The sequence below is a fragment of the Podarcis tiliguerta genome (assembly GCF_965153285.1).
Source record: "Podarcis tiliguerta genome assembly, chromosome: 3".
NCBI lineage: Eukaryota > Metazoa > Chordata > Lepidosauria > Squamata > Lacertidae > Podarcis > Podarcis tiliguerta.
Window position 1 is genome coordinate 32122987 of NC_139536.1, and position 17671 is coordinate 32140657.

The 17671-nt window shown below is 43.0% G+C and overlaps 1 protein-coding gene across 4 annotated transcripts in view; it reads left to right on the forward strand.

Annotated features, from left to right (window-relative positions):
- Positions 1 to 17671, forward strand: part of CAPN13 (calpain 13) — a 77393-nt gene that overhangs the window by 22448 nt on the left and 37274 nt on the right. For all 4 annotated transcript variants that reach the window (XR_014509762.1, XR_014509763.1, XM_083434473.1 and 1 more), the window contains 4 exons: positions 5468 to 5601; positions 9869 to 10043; positions 11727 to 11795; positions 14710 to 14795. Coding sequence is in view for 2 of the 4 variants with exons in the window: in XM_083434473.1 (XP_083290599.1) it covers positions 5468 to 5601; positions 9869 to 10043; positions 11727 to 11795; positions 14710 to 14795 (464 nt within the window). In the remaining 2 variants the exon portion in view is untranslated. The remainder of the gene's footprint in view (positions 1 to 5467; positions 5602 to 9868; positions 10044 to 11726; positions 11796 to 14709; positions 14796 to 17671) is intronic.

The window sequence follows — 17671 nt, forward strand, 5'->3', positions numbered from 1 at the left end:
TATGCCCGGCCAGGAGCTGAAAGAAGCCTAGCCTATCAAATTCTCAACCCCTCTTCCTCTGGGGTTTTGTGGAATTGTAGCAATTTTATTGGTTCACCCTTTTTTCTAGATCACATGGCGTGCTTTTGAAAAAACAACAAAGAAGGGTAGTGACAAGTTTTGCAATTAACAAATTAAACAAAATTGTGTAGCTCAAGGGATCCTAACAGCTCCACAGCATGGTTTCCCTTTCCTTTGTGCGAAACAGGAGAGCTTGAATTAATCACCAAATAAAAGGGGGATTTCTGTTTTATTGTGAACTTTACTCTTGATCCTTGGAAATCTTCCAATATCCAGATAAAATGGCTGCAATCTCTTGAAAGACGCCTTCTTGTTTGCACTTTAGCCCCTCTGCTTTCTGCGGTGTTTGAACAAAGGTGCATTGCAGTTTCAACCTTAAACCTTCATAGTCAATAGGCCAGCAGCCTCGTGCTACTAGCTGTTTGGCATGAGCTTTTGACTGAGGAAAGAAAAAAAAAGCCATCCAGCATCAAAGAGCTTGGAAAGATGGTACTCTGAGTGTCTCCATGCATTTGTTCTCTGCCAATCAGCAACAATGATTAAAGGTAAAACAAATTGGATTGTTTTTCCTGGCTTGAAGCTGTGCTTTCACTTTGATGGTTCAGATAAATGCAAGTTGCATCCAAAACCTTTCTCGCTCTTGTTATGCAAAATTTAAACTTGGCTACCTTGATCACCGTTTCAAGCTAAAAAATAATTTGGGAGGTATAGAAGGTTGGAGAGACATCAAATGCTGCCTTTTGTTTCAAACTTCAGCCACCCTTTTTTGGTAGATGATTCTTGAGCATATTAAATCAAAAGAGCATACAGGCAAGAATAGAATTCTTACTATTCAATAGGGTTTCCCACTCTGCATTTAAATCAGATACCCTAGGTTGGTGATGGCAGTATGTCAGGCTTGGGCAGTGGGCACCCCTTAGATCAGGGGCCCTTGGCCAGTGGCACCAGCCATAACTATATTCTTGCAAGCCACCCCAATCACCAATGGTGTGAGATTCCAGGAGTTCCAGGCATGTGCCCAGAATCCGGCTTCCTTTGAATGAGGAACACAACCAAGACTGTGGTGCCTTTATGATATATGCTTTATTTACACGTATATACAACCTCAGCCTAAGATGGAGGGGCTCACAGCATAAATGCCCCCAAAAGTTCTTGCTTCTCCCATAGTCACAGCCTTGAATTCAAATGGAAATCAAGCATAGCTCTCTCTCAGTTCCTGCCTGCAGCCTCTAGCCTCTCTCACACACTGGCTATTGTATTTCTCACTACCCACCCAGTAAGGGAGGAAGCCTGCCCATTTGACCTCTGGCATGGAGCAACTTCCTTTGTTATACTAAAGACCATACTTAGGAGGCAACTATTGCCCTTAACTCACCAAGAAGCTTGCCTGGCTGGTTCATCAATAGAATCTCCATTAGATTGTAACCCTTGCTGGCTCCAGGACACCAGGAATTCAAAGGGAGCTTCCTTCTGCTGAGTCCAATCTTTGAAGTATCTAGCTTGATGTTTTTCAAATTGTCTAGAAGCTCTCCATGGTTTCAGATGGGTCTTATCCAGATCTCTGGGACACAGGTGGCGCTGTGGTCTAAACCACTGAGTTTTTTGGGCTTGCTGATCAGAAGGTCAGTGGTTCAAATTCCCATGGTGGAGTGAGCTCCTGTTGCTCTGTTCCAGCTCCTGCCAACCTAGCAGTTTGAAAGCACACCAGTGCAAGCAGATAAACGGCATTTCTATGTGCTCTGGCTTCCATCGTGCTGTTCCATTGTGCCAGAGGTGGTTTAGTCATGCTGGCCACATCACCCGGAAAGCTGTCTGCGGACAAACACCTGCTCCCTCGACCTGAAAGCGAGATGAGTGTCGCCACCCTATAGTTGCCTTTGACTGGACCTAACCATCCAGGGGTCCTTTACCTTTACCTATCCAGATCTACCTGGAGAAACTGGACACTGAACCCGGGACCGTTTGCCTTCTTGTACTACCTACGTGTACTACCACTGAGCTATTGCCACTTTCTCCAAAATTACATTTTAACAGGGAGTAGAGGAAAGGGAAAAGAAGATAATGCTACAAAACACTGAGTATAAGGGGTGGAAATTATTACTCAGCATCAACATTAATCACAGATGTGGATTCAAAACCAAAGCAACTCCAATGATCTACCCTGGGAAGCTTACAATCCCATTTTTGTTTGTACTTCGGAAACAGCCCGGTACTAGAGCCATGATTTTTAGGATGGCTTGGATATTGTGGCAAATTTTCACAAAACTGCATTTTATTCAGATGATCTCTGCTTAGGAACATGCTGTTAAGCAAAGAAGGAATGAAGCATCTGACAGGATTGTCCCAGTATTCCTCATTTCCCTTTCATGTTGAAACATGGCCATGTTCTGTTCATCCTTGTTCCTTTCCTAGGGCCCAGCCTTGGAAGTTATAGCCACAACTGTGACAAATTTATCCCAGACACATCAATTTATATCTTGATACTGCAACTATGGAGATTTTGTCCCATGCTGTTAGCAAAGGCATGACACACTACATTAACCTGCTAATGATTGCAAAAATGAATCTTTTGGTTTGTCCCCAGCGAACTCTATCTTTGCTTTCTTTCTTGAAACACTTCAGCAAATTCATTCACATGAATTTGCTAGAAGAGCACCTGTACTATCCAGCTGCTTAAGTGGCCAGCAGACTCCTTTCCAACCGTTCAACAGACAGAGGATAGCTTACTACGGCAATCTTATTTTACAGTAGATATCAATATTTGATGGGCTTTTGTTCTCTTTTTTCTTATTAAAAAAAACTGAACAGGAATATTGTTTAACCCCCCCCCCCAATAATTTCAAAAAAAGCAAAGGAAATCGGAAAGCAAATTATATGTAATCAGTAGTTAATTGCAATAGAAGATCAACAGAGAACTGGGTGACAATTGACCTTATTGTGTGAAAATAGTTTGTCTCTAGCCTTCTCTGAGAACTTGTGTATTATTGGAACATTACAGCTAAGTAAATTATACCTGTGGGTTCAGATGCACAACATCCCTATGATGTCAGGGACTGTGCTGAGGAGGAGTGCACTGAAGATGAATGGTAGGAGCCGCTCCCTCCCCCTGACCCTGAATCTTCCCAGGAGCAGGAGGACAATATAGATTTAGAACAGTGGTTTGCAGAGGGGCATAGTTCAGAAGGCATCAGCTAGGAAATACTAGGTGGGGAACAGCTAGCAGAAGAAACACTGGAAGAGAGAGAGTTAACAGATACACAGTCTCTGGACAGCATTCCCCACCCCCACCCCCAAAGAGCTCAGAAAGTGTTGGAACAGAAAGTGCAGAGGGTACAAGCTCAGGATACAAGACGTAGGAGTGACATAGATTAATAGGGATGGAGGGGTGTGTGAGCCTTAATTGGGAGCACCGCCATTCTAGGGAGTCACTTTCTTTTGTCTCTCGCTGTGTTTATTAAAGAAACTAACTGGTAAGACTTTCATTTGATCTGCTTACTTACTGACACGACATGGGGGAGGAAGCCGATTTCCCGAAGCCTGACATACGAGGTGGCTTAGACTACGAGAGGCTGCTTCCCCTTTCTCCCGCAGCCTATAGGAATTACTCCTGTTATGAGACAGTTGAGGGAAAGTGGAACCTGATGGAAGAGGTCTTGCAGCAGAGCAGATGGGGCAACCTTACTCCTTTCTGTCTCTAAGGAAGCATGGTTTTGCAGAACCAGTAAAAAATGGGATACTTCCATTTTGTTTTCTTTCTATTAGTGTTTTATTCTTCCAAACAGATGTCATAATTTTGAATCTATTTGAGTAAAGAGATCTGGCAATTTCAAATACCTTGCCTCCTGCCACCTAGTTGGCAGAGGGACAGTCCCTTTAAGCTCATTTTTCCTTTTAATTTTCATTGCTTCTTACAAATCAATGAAACGCTCCACAAAAATAGTAATTTTAATTGCAATTAGAAGAGCTTATTGACAGGTGGGGAAAAAACCCAGTTTAAAGAATGAAAATGGTATGGCACTTCCAAGGCTTCACAAGCTCAAACAAGCATTCCAGTATTGAAAATAACACCACAATTTGTCAACTGCTTCTCTGTCCATAGGAGGCTGAGAAACAGACTTTCTGAGCTGGTTGTGGTTCGTGTGGAGGCTGAACTGGATCCAAAGAGGCAGCTATAACACACCATTAGAGGCAAATGGCACATGGGGCATAAAGGGCCCCATGGAAGAAGGTTGCAATTCAGTGGCAGAACAGATGCTTTGCATAGGAAATGTCCCATGTTCAAGTCCTGCAATCTTTAGGTGGGGCTGAGAAAGAGCCCTGTCTGAGAATGAAGAGTCATTGTCAAGGGATGGAGAACCTGTGACTCTCCAGATGTTGGCCATGCTGCCTGTGTTTGATGGGTGCTAGAGTTCAATAACATCTCGAGCACCAAATGTTTCCCACCCATAGACCAGGAGTAGCCAACAATGTGGCCTCTAAATATGGATTACAACTCCCGAGCCACTATAGCCAATGGTAGGTGAAGTGTAGGTGGGTTCCCACAAGGCAAGACACAGTGATAACAGCAAGAACCTTTACTGAACTAAGAGAACTGGACAGCAGGGGCAAAACAACTGCTTATATACATTTCTGAAGGCCTGGGCCACTCCCACTCCCAATGTGATTGGCTGTCTAAACTTCCAAGCTGCGAATCATGACTCATGAGTTTAAGAGCCAATGGCAGAGGCCTAAATCCTGAAATGTTCTGTGATTGGATATCATGTATCGAATAAGAACACAGGGGCTCAGAATCCGTAGTCCAGACTCAAGCTCAGGCAAACACAGACCACTCAACAGATAACACCAGGGATGATGGAGGTGCTAGTCCACAGGATCAGGAGAATACCAGGTTGACTACCTCTGAGGTAGACAATATTGAGTGGGAAGGACCAGTGGTCTAGTAGAACACAGTTTTTGTGTACTTATTGGATTGGCATGTAGAGTTCTCAGTCAGAAAGCTTTCCTGTGCTGGGAAAGTGCTAGCTGTGGACACCCCACGCATGCTATAAGGGTAGCTTAACTGTGCGGCACTTCCTCTTTTCTAGGATAATAAAATTAAATAATAAATCTATTAATTATACCCTGCCCACCTGACGGGCTGCCCCAGCCACTCTGGGAGGTTTCCAACAAAAATACAAATCAAACAAACAAAATCAAACATTAAACATATGGGGAACCATTGGCCCTCCAAATGTTGCTGAACTACAACTCCCATCAGCCTCAGCAAGCAATGTGAATGGCCAGGGATGATGAGAGTTGTAGTCCAGAAACATCTGGGGGACCAAAGGTTCCCCACACCTGGCCTAGAAGGAATTCATCTTCATAAAAGAAGCTTATCCTTCTTCTATTTTTGTTTTTGTTTCCCAAGTTCTGGTGCCTTGGAGACTGGCTGGATGTGGTGATAGATGACCGACTGCCTTTTCTCAATGGAGAATACTTATCCGTTCATCCCCGGAGCAGAAATGAATTCTGGCCGCCACTGCTTGAAAAAGCCTATGCCAAGTAAATACGCATAGAACCTTTCTCTCTTTCATGCTCTGTTTAATGATTGTGACCTCCCAGCAATGGATGCTTTAGGTAAAAGGAACCTGTGCCAAGGTGCCATGCTTGAGGAGGATCACAGACAACTGTTCTGTGGTTCATATAAGTAACAAACACTCGCAAAGTATATCTGCAGTGGCAGAAGCTGTAGTCAAATGTTAGCTCTACATGTTGTTGGTGTAGTCTAGTGGTTTACATGTATATTGAGTTCAATGGGGTTTAATCTCAGGTTATGTGAGCGTAGGGCTGTAGCCTTAGTTACTGGAATGGGGATGGGAAACCTTGCTGGTTATATTACCACCTAATCCCTTTCTTGAAATCTATGCCTGTATTCCTTCTCCATCTCCTATCTTTCCCAACTCTGGTGCTCTCCAGAGGTTTTGGACTACAACTCCAATTAGCCCATCCCTGCAAAACAACAAAGCAAGGGAGTGTGGCAGCAGCACAAAAGGTCAGGTAATGAGCTGATCTTAAAGTGCTGATTTTGAGAGACCGAAGCATTCTTTAGAAAGAGTTGACTCAGGTACCACTTTGCTGAGCAGCGTTTTCATTCCAGATCGCTATTTCATTAAGATGGCAAGAGATGCTGTTTATGAGATTTTCAGCAACAAGGTTTTCCCCTGTGTATACTGTAAATTCCTTTCTTGTCAGTCTAGGTTGAGAACATTATTTTAAAATACAATTAGCCGTGGATTATATTTTCCGAATCTCTGTGTTACTCAGATAGTGTGCTTACAGTGAGTTTTAATGCCATGTACTCCTGTTATCTACAGTCGCTTCTGATTTGTCTTTTTCCTTTCCTTTTCCTTTCTTTTGTTCTTTTCTTCTTTTTTGTGTTCGCAATCAAAAGCCAAGATAAGGCAACAAGGCTTGAAAGATGCCTTCTGGTAGCCAGAATTGTTACTATCTGATGAACGCTCAATGACCTGAACAACAACAACAGCAAAAAGGAATCTGAGATTAGTGCTCATGTTGTACATATATATCTGCCGTGCTTAATTCCAAACGTTGCTTGTATGCTTTCTCATCTCTATCAGATCTCCTTGCAACAGTGGCAAATTGTTTTCGAAGTTAGAAGATTGCAAATATGCCACCAGGGTGGTTGCTTCAGAATGCGGCATGCAATGGGGAGTTTGTGTGCAAAATTTCAGCACACTACAAAGCCTGCCTAGGGATGACTTCAAGATTAAACTGCAGAACAAAACACGAAAGTCTCCCCAAACACAGTGTATCTTAGGACCATTTTTATGATGCTTTCTTTATCTTTCTTCATGCTTCATGAAATAGTGTTATATAACCATAGGACCAGGTACCCATTTTTCAGAATTGTTATTTTATAACAGTTAGAAATAAAGAGATCAGGTTTTTTTATAGTTATCACAGATTATCTGTGTCACTTTTCTATGTGACCATTCATAAATCCGTCCCTTCCCAGTTTCTACATTTATCTGCTTTTTAAAAATTCTCATTTAAATGCACGTTTTAACGTACTTTCTCACAAAATATACATCTGTAAATGTATATTCTCTTATGCATATTTTAGCTCAAAATATGCATTTTGATGCTAAAGCACCGCAAAATTCAATTAAGTGTGAGATCTGAAGGACATCTATGTTCTGATTTGTACATTTGTCTGGGCGGTATACATCAGGCCAACTAGTATCCTAATCCACAAAGAAAGGATAATTTTGTTTAGTTTGCATTTTTAATAAGAGAACCAACCAAATTTGCAAATCTAGACAAAATCACAGATTAGAATATAATTTCCCTTTGAATTCCACTCAGTCTTGCAGTTCTTGGCTCAAAAAAGAAACAGTACAATTTGTAATGGATTTCATCTTAAACTGTTTCAATACCATTTAAATATGGATTTCCATGCATGTTTAAATGCTATAATCACAAACTAATATGGAATGAGAATGGAAGGGATTTATAAATGAACAAATAGGAAATTGACAGGGACCAGTAATGGACTGATGTGTCAGGTCCTATCCTGATTTACACGTAGTCCAATACAGGAATAGGGAACCTCACGCCTGGAGGCCAAATGCAGCTCTCCAGGTCTCTCTCTGTTTGGCCCTCAGGACTTTCCCCAGGCCACACCCCTCATCTGAGTGTTTTTGCCAGGCCGAAATCAAGACTAGAACTCTGATAATGCAAAAACAAATGTCAAATTCAAGCACTGGTTCTAAATTCGAGATTTCCATGGGAGCCAGCTCATAAGGCCAATATTACCTCTGTACAGCATAGTTTGAGCCATTCTTAACTGCTCACATACCCATGATCCCATTGAGAATGTAATATATGTCCTGGTGTGGCCACAGATATACAGTCTGTCATGGAATTCTACTCAATATTGATCCAGAGCAGAACTCAAATGTATTTTTAGCAGAGTAAAAACTTAAACACGTTGCAGGATTCCCCAAAAACAGACCAGAGGCGATTATATTTCATACAGCAGAGCTTTACTGCAACTGAAGGCAAAGGAGCATAACGGTCAGAAATCCATTACATTCAGGATTGGCACTGTCCATAAGAAATCCAGTTGCAGCAGACTTAACTTAAACTTATAATAAGTCTAAACCTTAACACTAAGCATACTATGTACAGAACACCACACCAGAAGGAAGAGAGATAGAAAGTGAAAGTGAAACCCAGGCTCCTTCTGGCCTTATTCTGATAGTCAGTATGACCTTGACAGAAAGAGATAAGAGAACCAGTTCAAGCCAGCTGTACTCAGCTTCTCTGAAGGTATAACCCAAACATCATGAACCTTCTGCTTGTTTCTTTCACACACAGAAGCTTCCAGAACCCTCTTGAATTTAGTACAATAGGAAAGATCTCTACACATCAGATCAATGCTTTATGTACTAAGAAATGCAAACTGACACAGCCATGGTGATCTGGTAGCTGAAGTGTTTCTGCAGCTGTGGGATGTGGCGCTGTGTGAGGGAAACCCTCTCCCAATCTGCCCCTTCTTCCTTTCCACCAGCTGCAGGCAACCTGCTCCCTTTGGCAGCTTCATATTCCCTTTGCCAACCAGATTTTCTAATACGCCTGCATTAAATTGGCAATTTAAGGATAAATATTGCTTTGAACCAGAAATCTTCGTCACAAAACAGTTATCTGTCATTTCTGTTTTCCTATAAAAAAATTGAAAATGTCAAAATTGTCCTTCTCCCATTTGCAGTTTTTAGATTACAACTCATTTCCTGATGGGGAATATTTTTTCCAGCCGGTTTCAAACAGCCCCACTCACTAACCTTGCTGATGTACTCATTCACATGCTACAAAAAATGGTTTTTTTGGGGGGGAGCCATCGCCGTATACTCCCTTCCCTCATGCCTTTGTGCCTTTAAATCACATGCTGTGAAATGTCCCTATAAAAAATGTGTCTTCTCCTTGCCTCATCTTCTCTATCCATCAAACCTAATCTTTCTTTTATGACCTTACAAATAAATAAAATGAAATAACCTTCGTTCCTTCCCAGCTGTCCAGGCGTGGCACCAGCACCCAGCATGATTGAAAAGAATGGGTCCCGGGGGGGGGGGTAGTACTGCCAATTTTCTTTTCACTTAAAAACTTAAAAAAACAAAGAACAAGTGCAGTGAACCTGAGACTGCAACATCAGATCCTCCAAGTGCCCTTATCTTCCAGGGACATTCCTGATTTAGAGAAGCCGTCCCAGTTTCTGATTTGATCTCAGAATGTCCCACTTTTCCTTAGGTCATCCCTATTTTCATTAGAGAAATGTTGGAGGGTATGGTAGGATGCCCCTATTTTCATTGGGGAAATGTTGGAGGGTATGCAGTTATCCGATCCCATAGTCGTCTGAAGGCAATCCTGTATAGGAAAGGTCTTTTTTCATGTTTAATTTTTTATTATGTTTTTATATATGTTGAAAGCTGCCCAGAGTGGCTGGGGCAACCCAGTATGATGCGTGGGGTATAAATAGTAAAATTATCATTATGGAATGGGACGTCCCTATTTTCATTGGCAAAATGTTGGAGGGTATGCAACCGCTCACCTTCTTTCCCCCATCAGAATGACTCTGGGATACATGGGCATTCTGACCAGTCTTGACCATTTCCTCACCTCACTGTGCACTCAATGTTAAAAAACATTGGCAAGCTTAAAAGGGGGGCATGTTGGTCTTAGAGGACACCTTTCACAGGACCTTCTTAAACCTGGTACTGGCCTAACCTCAAAGTCTTCTCTCTTCTTCCAGATTGCACGGTTCCTATCAGAAGTTGCACATGGGCTACATTTCTGAGGCTTTAGTGGACTTCACAGGCGGGGTCCAGATATCTTTGAACCTTCCTCGCCCTTCCTCTTACCTGTATGAGGTAGTGAAGGCCGCTGCCAAGTCAGGTTGCCTCATGGGATGCGTCACTCCTCCAGTGGTAAGCTAGAAGTTGTTTTACCCCCCTCTAGGAACTGGAATATAAGAAGATGCAGCGAGAATCGGACTCGTTCCCCTGTTCCCCTCAAAATTGCATGCAGAATCCCTTTGCTTTGTTGGTTTATGGCCAGACTTGTAATGCTTTCCCCTCAAGCAAAGTGTCATACAGCCATACTAAGTAAACCTGGCAGCCAGGTAGTGTGTGCCACTCAATTTTCACCCCCATTTCTATGGTTCTGGAGGAGGGCCAGGGACACAGACTCACGGGCCTTCTCTGTTTCAATGCTCAGTGTCATGGGCTGCAACAGTTCTTACAAGACACGGTGCTCTTATTATTATTACAATTTATTACCCACGCTTTATCCCCAAGGTCCCAGGGCAAGTTACAGCAATTAAAACACAATACAGTGGTACCTCAGGTTACATACGCTTCAGGTTACTTAGGCTTCAGGTTACAGACTCCGCTAACCCAGAAATAGTGCTTCAGGAAACAGAAATCGTGCTCCGGCAGCACGGCGGCAGCAGGAGGCCCCATTAGCTAAAGTGGTGCCTCAGGTTGAGAACAGTTTCAGGTTAAGTACGGACCTCCGGAACGAATTAAGTACTTAACCTGAGGTACCACTGTACTAAAAACAGCTTAGAACAACTTTAAATTGAAGAAATAAGGTAGGTCCTAAAAATAAACATCTCTCAAGTGTCAAAAGAGGTGTGTCTTCAACATTTGCCGAAAGCTATATAATGAAAGTACCCAGCAGTTCCACAACCTAGGAGTGCCACAGAGAATGCCCTTTCCTGTTCCACCCCAACCCACCAACTTCTGAGGGAGGTTGAACAAGCTAGAGGGTCCCTTTCTGCCGATCTGAGCGCCCAAGGGAAGCAGGCGTTCTTTCAGGTAATTGGGGCCTGAGTTGTTTGGGATCTAGACGCACCATTAAGATACAGAGAAATAGGCATCCTCAAGTGTGAGCTACAGTCCAGCCACATTTTCCCCCTGGATCTGCAGGACCCCTTTGGCCTCAGTAAAGTATGCCCATTAACCCCTGCCCATGCTTGGACCCTGCAAAATAAGAACTCAGTACACCTCTTGTTTTTGCTGCCTTTGACAACAAAGCCAGGAGGCTGTCAAGCATCTGGCAACAAAAGACCACTGGTCTGCATTTAGCTGAGTAACTGTCAGTCACAAGTTGTGCAGGCTGTTATGTAGCAGCAGCATCTCTAAAACAGTAGTGACTGAGCTCCTTCCATTAAAGGAGATTCCGTCAGGGGCGGTCCTACCATTTGGCAGAGTGAGGCAAATGCTTCAGGTGGCAGATGTTGGGAGGGCTGTGGTTTGGAACATTACTGTTTCTCCTGAGCCTCCCCCCCCCCCAAATGTTTCCTTTGATTGGAGGACAAAGCTATATGTACCACACAGCCTGCCTAAACTAGCCTGATGCCCTCAAGTGCAGAGGAGGACATAGTGTTGAAAGAAATAAAAGAAAAGTCAACCGTCACCCCCGTCAACTTTTGTACATGGGAATGGGTGAGGGGCACCATCGTGTCCTTTGCCATCAGGCAGCAAAATGTCTTTGGCTGGCCCTGGCCCTGGTTCTCCCGTCATCAAACAAACCACATCGATTGGATCAAATGAAAATATGTTTGCTAATGCTTTTAGAGAGGTTATAGCTGTCCTTTCTCCATTCAGGAAAATAACATATACGAGAAGAATGGAATTGTTCAAGGTCATGCCTACACTGTTGTGGAGACTGCAAAGGTGAGAGAGAAAACATTTCTTTCTGTCCTTCTTAATTGTCTTCTTCCCACAGCCCTCTCTCCTAATTGGCAGCTGGCCCGCTGTTCTCTATCCCCATGTTCATAATTCATTGCTTTTAGGACCAGAAGGTAACATTCCGTTGATCTAATCTAGACCTCCATGCGTCACTGAGATCACATAATTTCATTCCTGCCTTCCTGAAATGTCTGAAACCCGGTGGCTTTATGTAGAAGTAAAGAAATGATAAAGTTAGCAAGGTGACACAGCCAGTTAGTCGTTTTTAAGGGAACTATCAAGAATGATGAAACACTGAGCCCATAATTAACACTCATTGGTTCAGCCAGTGATGTGGCAGAAGATAACCCACTTACCAGAAAAAGGGCCTCAGGCAAGTTTTAAGAGGCCGAAACAAATTAAATGAACGGACACTTGGCTGAATCCATGGAGTTAATTTAATTCTGAGGTATAAAGTATTGATGCAAGAGCACCACCCGATAGCATTAAACACAGTTTGCCATTTCTGCAGATAATCCAATATGTTTAAAAAACACATAGTTTTTAAAAAGGAAATGGAAAATCCAGGTTAAATAAGGAAGGAAATATGGGGCAGTGTTTTAATACGGAAAGTGTAATGTGGCGTTGTGCAAAACTTAAATGCATGAGCAACCTCAAGTCCACAAAACACTTTCTTTGGGAAAGTGCCCTGTGAAAGAGACATTGCTCAGAATATGCTAAAGTGCAGGGTCAAGAGTTCACAGCTGGATGAAGAAGTCATTTTCTTCACCTGTGAGGTTTATCTTTCCCGAGCGTACACCCTTCCCTTGCCCCAAATTTTAATATCATCTTCTGGGGAAGGAGATCAATTTGGCAGAAAGTAATAATCCAGCAATGGCAAAAGAAAGCAAAGGATTTACTGCAGTAAGTGGGTCTCCCTTCAAGGTGAGTGCAGTGCTCATCCCCCAGAATCATCACTTACGATGCTCATATCAACAAGGACAAAGGAAGTGGCCAAAGCGGACAATGACCTTGACTAATCCTCTGGCTTGCCTTCCTTCTGCAGCAGTAAAAATGCTCACTAACATGGCGTGTAGTTCTTCCGAGAATGACAACATTCTGCAAAACAGAGAAGGGCTGTGTGATGGAATACCTATGCAGAGCTAAACTGGAGATCATTATTTTGAACAAGAGACCTTTGTGCGTTGTTAAGCATCTGCATTACTATATAGATACCTCTCTTTGCAGGGCGCTCAACTAAATGATCTGTGCCAGGCCCCTTCCTACACTTGTGGGCTTAACTGCAGGGAGGAAGGGAATGGTGGTAGCAGCTGGCACACCATGACCAGATGGCTGGGTCAATCTCCACCACGGGGTGAGCTCCCATTGCTCGGTCCCTGCTCTTGCCAACCTAGCAGTTCGAAAGCACGTCAAAGTGCAAGTAGATAAATAGGAACCGCTCCGGCGGAAAGGTAAACGATGTTTCCGTGTGCTGCTCTGGGTCACCAGAAGTGGCTTGGTTATGCTGGCCACATGACCCGGAAGCTGTACGCTGGCTCCCTCGGCCAATAAAGCAAGATGAGCGCCACAACCCCAGAGTCATCCGTGACTGGACCTAACGGTCAGGGGTCCCTTTACCTTTAATGCCCTATAGGGGGAAACTTGAAGACCATTAATCTGAAAGCTCTTGGACCTGGCGCATACACAAGTTGCGATTCGCTGCTTCTGCGCATGCGTGTGATGTCATTTTTGTGTGCCTGCGCATGCGTGAGCGGCGAAACCCAGAAGTAACTCTTTCCAGTACTTCCGGGTCGCCGCAGGACGCAACCTGAAAGAACGTAACATGAAGCGGATGTAACCAGAGGTACCACTGTAAATGCTTTTGTGAACCTGGCCAAACTCGCTGACTCCTGTTCCACGTGTATTAAAGTAGTGCTCCCATCCAGGGCATCATCAGAACATAAGAAGAGCCTGCTGATTCAGGCCAATGGCCCATCTGGTCCAGCAGTGTGTTCTCACAGTGGCCAGCCAGATGCCATGGGAAGACTGCAAGCGGCACCAGAGTGCAACAGCACTTGCCACACATTTGAGTCCTAGTAACTGGCATTCAGAGGCCTATTGCCTCTGGAGGCAGAACATATCCATCATGGCAAGTAGTCATTAATAGCTTTATGCTCCATGTTAACAAGGAGGTAAATTGCAGTTAAAGATGAATGAATCTGTCAATTTTAGTTTCTCTCTTAGTGTCAGTTCTCCTGATTTCTGTATCAGTTTGCAATTTAAAACAAACAAACAAACAAAAACAAACAAACAAACAGAATTTACCATTATTTTGGTGCACATTTTACCTAATATACACATTTTTATATGCTGTTTTCACCAATAAATTCTCTTAATATACACATTATTGTACACACATTTCTCCTAATATACACACATTTGGTTCAAATACTGCATCACAAAATTTTGAGAAGTGCAGATTTCTAAGGATAGTTGTGTTTCATTTCACATATTGTTTCCATAAGTGTGAATAAGGTAGTTTCAATCATGCTACAGCAGTGTACAGGACTTACTTAGTGCTTAATAAGTGCTCCAGGACTTATTTTTATTTCGCTCCCATGTTTTACTAGGCAGTTTTTGTTTTGTGTATTGCAAAAATAATGCATTTTCCACATAATTAAAAAAACAAGCTGCATTGCCTACCATCTTGTGCATAGTAAGGCTTATTATTGAAGGCAATGGGATTTAAGCAACTTCACTGTGTGGCCGTTCACATCCTTTGTTCCTTAGATGCAGACAAAGTTAGAAACTAAAGTGAGCCTCCTAAAATACAATAGAAGAAGCTTTTACACGTCTCTTTCCCCCACAAAACACCCAATATACAAGATGCCACTGTTGACTTTTTCTTTCTTCTTAATAGGTTCCCTATATGGGTATGAAGGAACGTTTAATTAGACTTTGGAATCCTTATGGCCATAAGGAGTGGATTGGAGCATGGAGCGATCGGTATGGTTTCAAAAGTTTTATTTCATTAGGGGCTGCTGCCCCTGCTGCTTTTGCTCGCCAACCCCTCCCCGTTCGCCTTAAAGCGCATCCAAACTGTGCACCCTCTTTCTTTGCTGATTGCCCAGATTGTGACCCAGACAAGCCTCGGAGGAACAGGCAGGACAGACTAGGGCAGCTCCCCAGCGACTCTTCTGCTCTGCTGCAGCTTCCTTCCTTGGCCAAAATGGCGGCATCCATGTGAGGTAGGCAGTAGCAGCAGAGCAAGATGGTTGCTGGATCTCACCTGAGTTGTACTCTACCTGCTCGCTTGCCATCAAGAAAGACTTCATTGCTGCTGTTGCTACCACCACAGGCAGTGGCCAAGCTATTATTTTTTAAGATGAACAAGGGAGCGGGAGTAAAGCTGCCTCTGCTGGCTGCCATCAAAGTAATATTATTGTGCCTCTACTGCCCAAAACCATTTCAGCTCCCTGCCACCAAATTTCCTTTCCATTTTGGGGGACCCCCATTGGCCCTGGTCAACACTTCCAAAGTTCATCTTCTGCACGTTATGTTCTGAAGAAGAGGAAGAAGAAGAAGAAGAAGAAGAAGAAGAAGAAGAAGAAGAAGAAGAAGAAGAAGCAGAAGCAGAAGAGTTTGGATTTGATATCCCGCCTTTCACTCCCTTTAAGGAGTCTCAAAGCAGCTAACATTCTCCTTTCCCTTCCTCCCCCACAACAAACACTCTGTGAGGTGAGCGGGGCTGAGAGACTTCAGAGAAGTGTGACTGGCCCAAGGTCACCCAGCAGCTGCATGTGGAGGAGCGGAGATGCGAACCCGGTTCACCAGATTACGAGACTACCGCTCTTAACCACGACACCACACAGGCTCGCTATGCACTGTGCCAATAAATTCTTTCATTTATCTGTCCTGAATCATAGGAACATAGGAATCATATGTCCTGGTCATAGGAACATAAGAAGCTGCCTTATCCTGAATTAAGCCATCCGACTGTCTCTCTCAGTATTGCCTACCCTAGCCAAAGCTCTCAAAAATTTCAGACAGGGTTCTCTCTCAGATCTACCTGGAGATGCCAGGGAACTTGTAACCTTCTGTATGCAAAATCAATCGCTGTTCAACTGAGCCATGGCCCTTCCCAACTGGCTCTCGTTTTGGGTATGCTATTTCCTTTTTCTTCTTTCCTCACACCTAAGAACAATTCCCTAGAATTACCCTAGGTGCAGTCTATCAAAATTAAGCACTTTTATGTCTCATTGATTCCACTACGAGTGATTTAAGCATGAAATGGTTGAGATCAATAAGACTTAAAGGAAATTACCAGTGGTTGGGCGGTGTCCCATGATTTTGCCCTCACCCACTACCACAGAGCTAAAAATTTGGAAAATATGCTCCTGTACAGTATTCATAATCCTTTATTTTTCATTTTTTTCTCTTTGTTGAATTTGCAAATGAAAACTGAAAAACAAGAGCAGTATACGTGCAACAGTATACTTGTTGCTTTACGATTTTATATAGCCATCTTCTTTTCCTCTGGGCTTCTAAAATAATCTTTCCTGAAAAGTGTTCTTTAGTATCTACATGCTGGTGTGACTGAAGCTGAGCTAAGAAGTATAGTATAGTATAGTATAGTATAGTATAGTATAGTATAGTATAGTAAAGTAATTTCCCAGGTTTTGCAAAGTTTAATTCTAATCTCAATACAGTTGAAATTTGGGTGGAGCAGGCTTAAACTGCATGGATCAATACAATTCTTGAGTTCTGCTTGGTTAATGCTATGCACACAACACAATTATCACTTAATTATAAAACTGAAGCTTGAGAATTAACACAGCTGGATAGCTATTGCAATGTCTGTGTGGTGGTATTGCTGAGAGGTAATATCAGCAGCTAAGGATGCAAAGAATTATTTCTTTATTAAAGTACGTCCAGGGTCAGCCGTACCATTAGGCATAGTCAGATGGTCACCTCAGGCAGCTGGTTTCGGGTATCCTGAAAAGTCAGTACATTTTGAGTTATTTATTATTGTTGCATTTTTATTCTCGCAGAGGGAGAGAGGTGCTTGTAGGAGTTTCTGCCTCAGGCACCAAAATGGTTTGGCAGGTCTTGGCTACTGTGCACCTTAACGTAGGGGCAGTGTGTGTGTGTGTGTGTGTGTGTGTGTGTGTGTGTGTGTAAGAGAGAGAGCGAGAGAGAGAGAGAGCACTTGCACCTGAGTGTGTGTGCACGTGGTGTGTGCTGCTTTGACTTTCGCAGCAAAGTGCCACCCAGGACTATTGAAACCAACAGAAACTGTTTCATTCTCTTCATTGTATGGCATTCTAAGCACCAGAACAACAAAGTTGCATGATCAGGACATAAGAATGAAGTGTGTAGCTTCTTACTCCTGGCAATTTGTTCAGTGCCCACTCGTGGCTGAATGCTAAGCTTTGGGGGAAGAACTAAGCATTGAAAGAAACGAGTGATGCTTCTGAAATTCACCCCATCTGAATTTCTCCTTGGAATTTGTATTTCTGGTCTTCTTTCCAAAGTAGAAGTGATGCATATGTACTCATCCATCACTCTCTCTTTCTTTTTTTAATTTCTGAATTTTATAATGAGCTCTGTTCATACACTGCAGCTTTCAGCTACATGACTGTTTTTTGGGCAGTGTTTTATCAATCCGTTCATGCATAGCGGAACCAGGGGTGGGAGACAAGCTAATGAATTTATTCCCCCCTCCCCCATTAGATTTTCCCTGCCCCCAGTACTGATACACATATGCACATTGATAAAATGCTGCCCCAAAGCAATCACAATATCATACATATGGTAATGTACATATTGCAGTCTTCATGTGATTGAGCATTTCTATCAAGCTTCTCTTTTTTTGGTAGCAT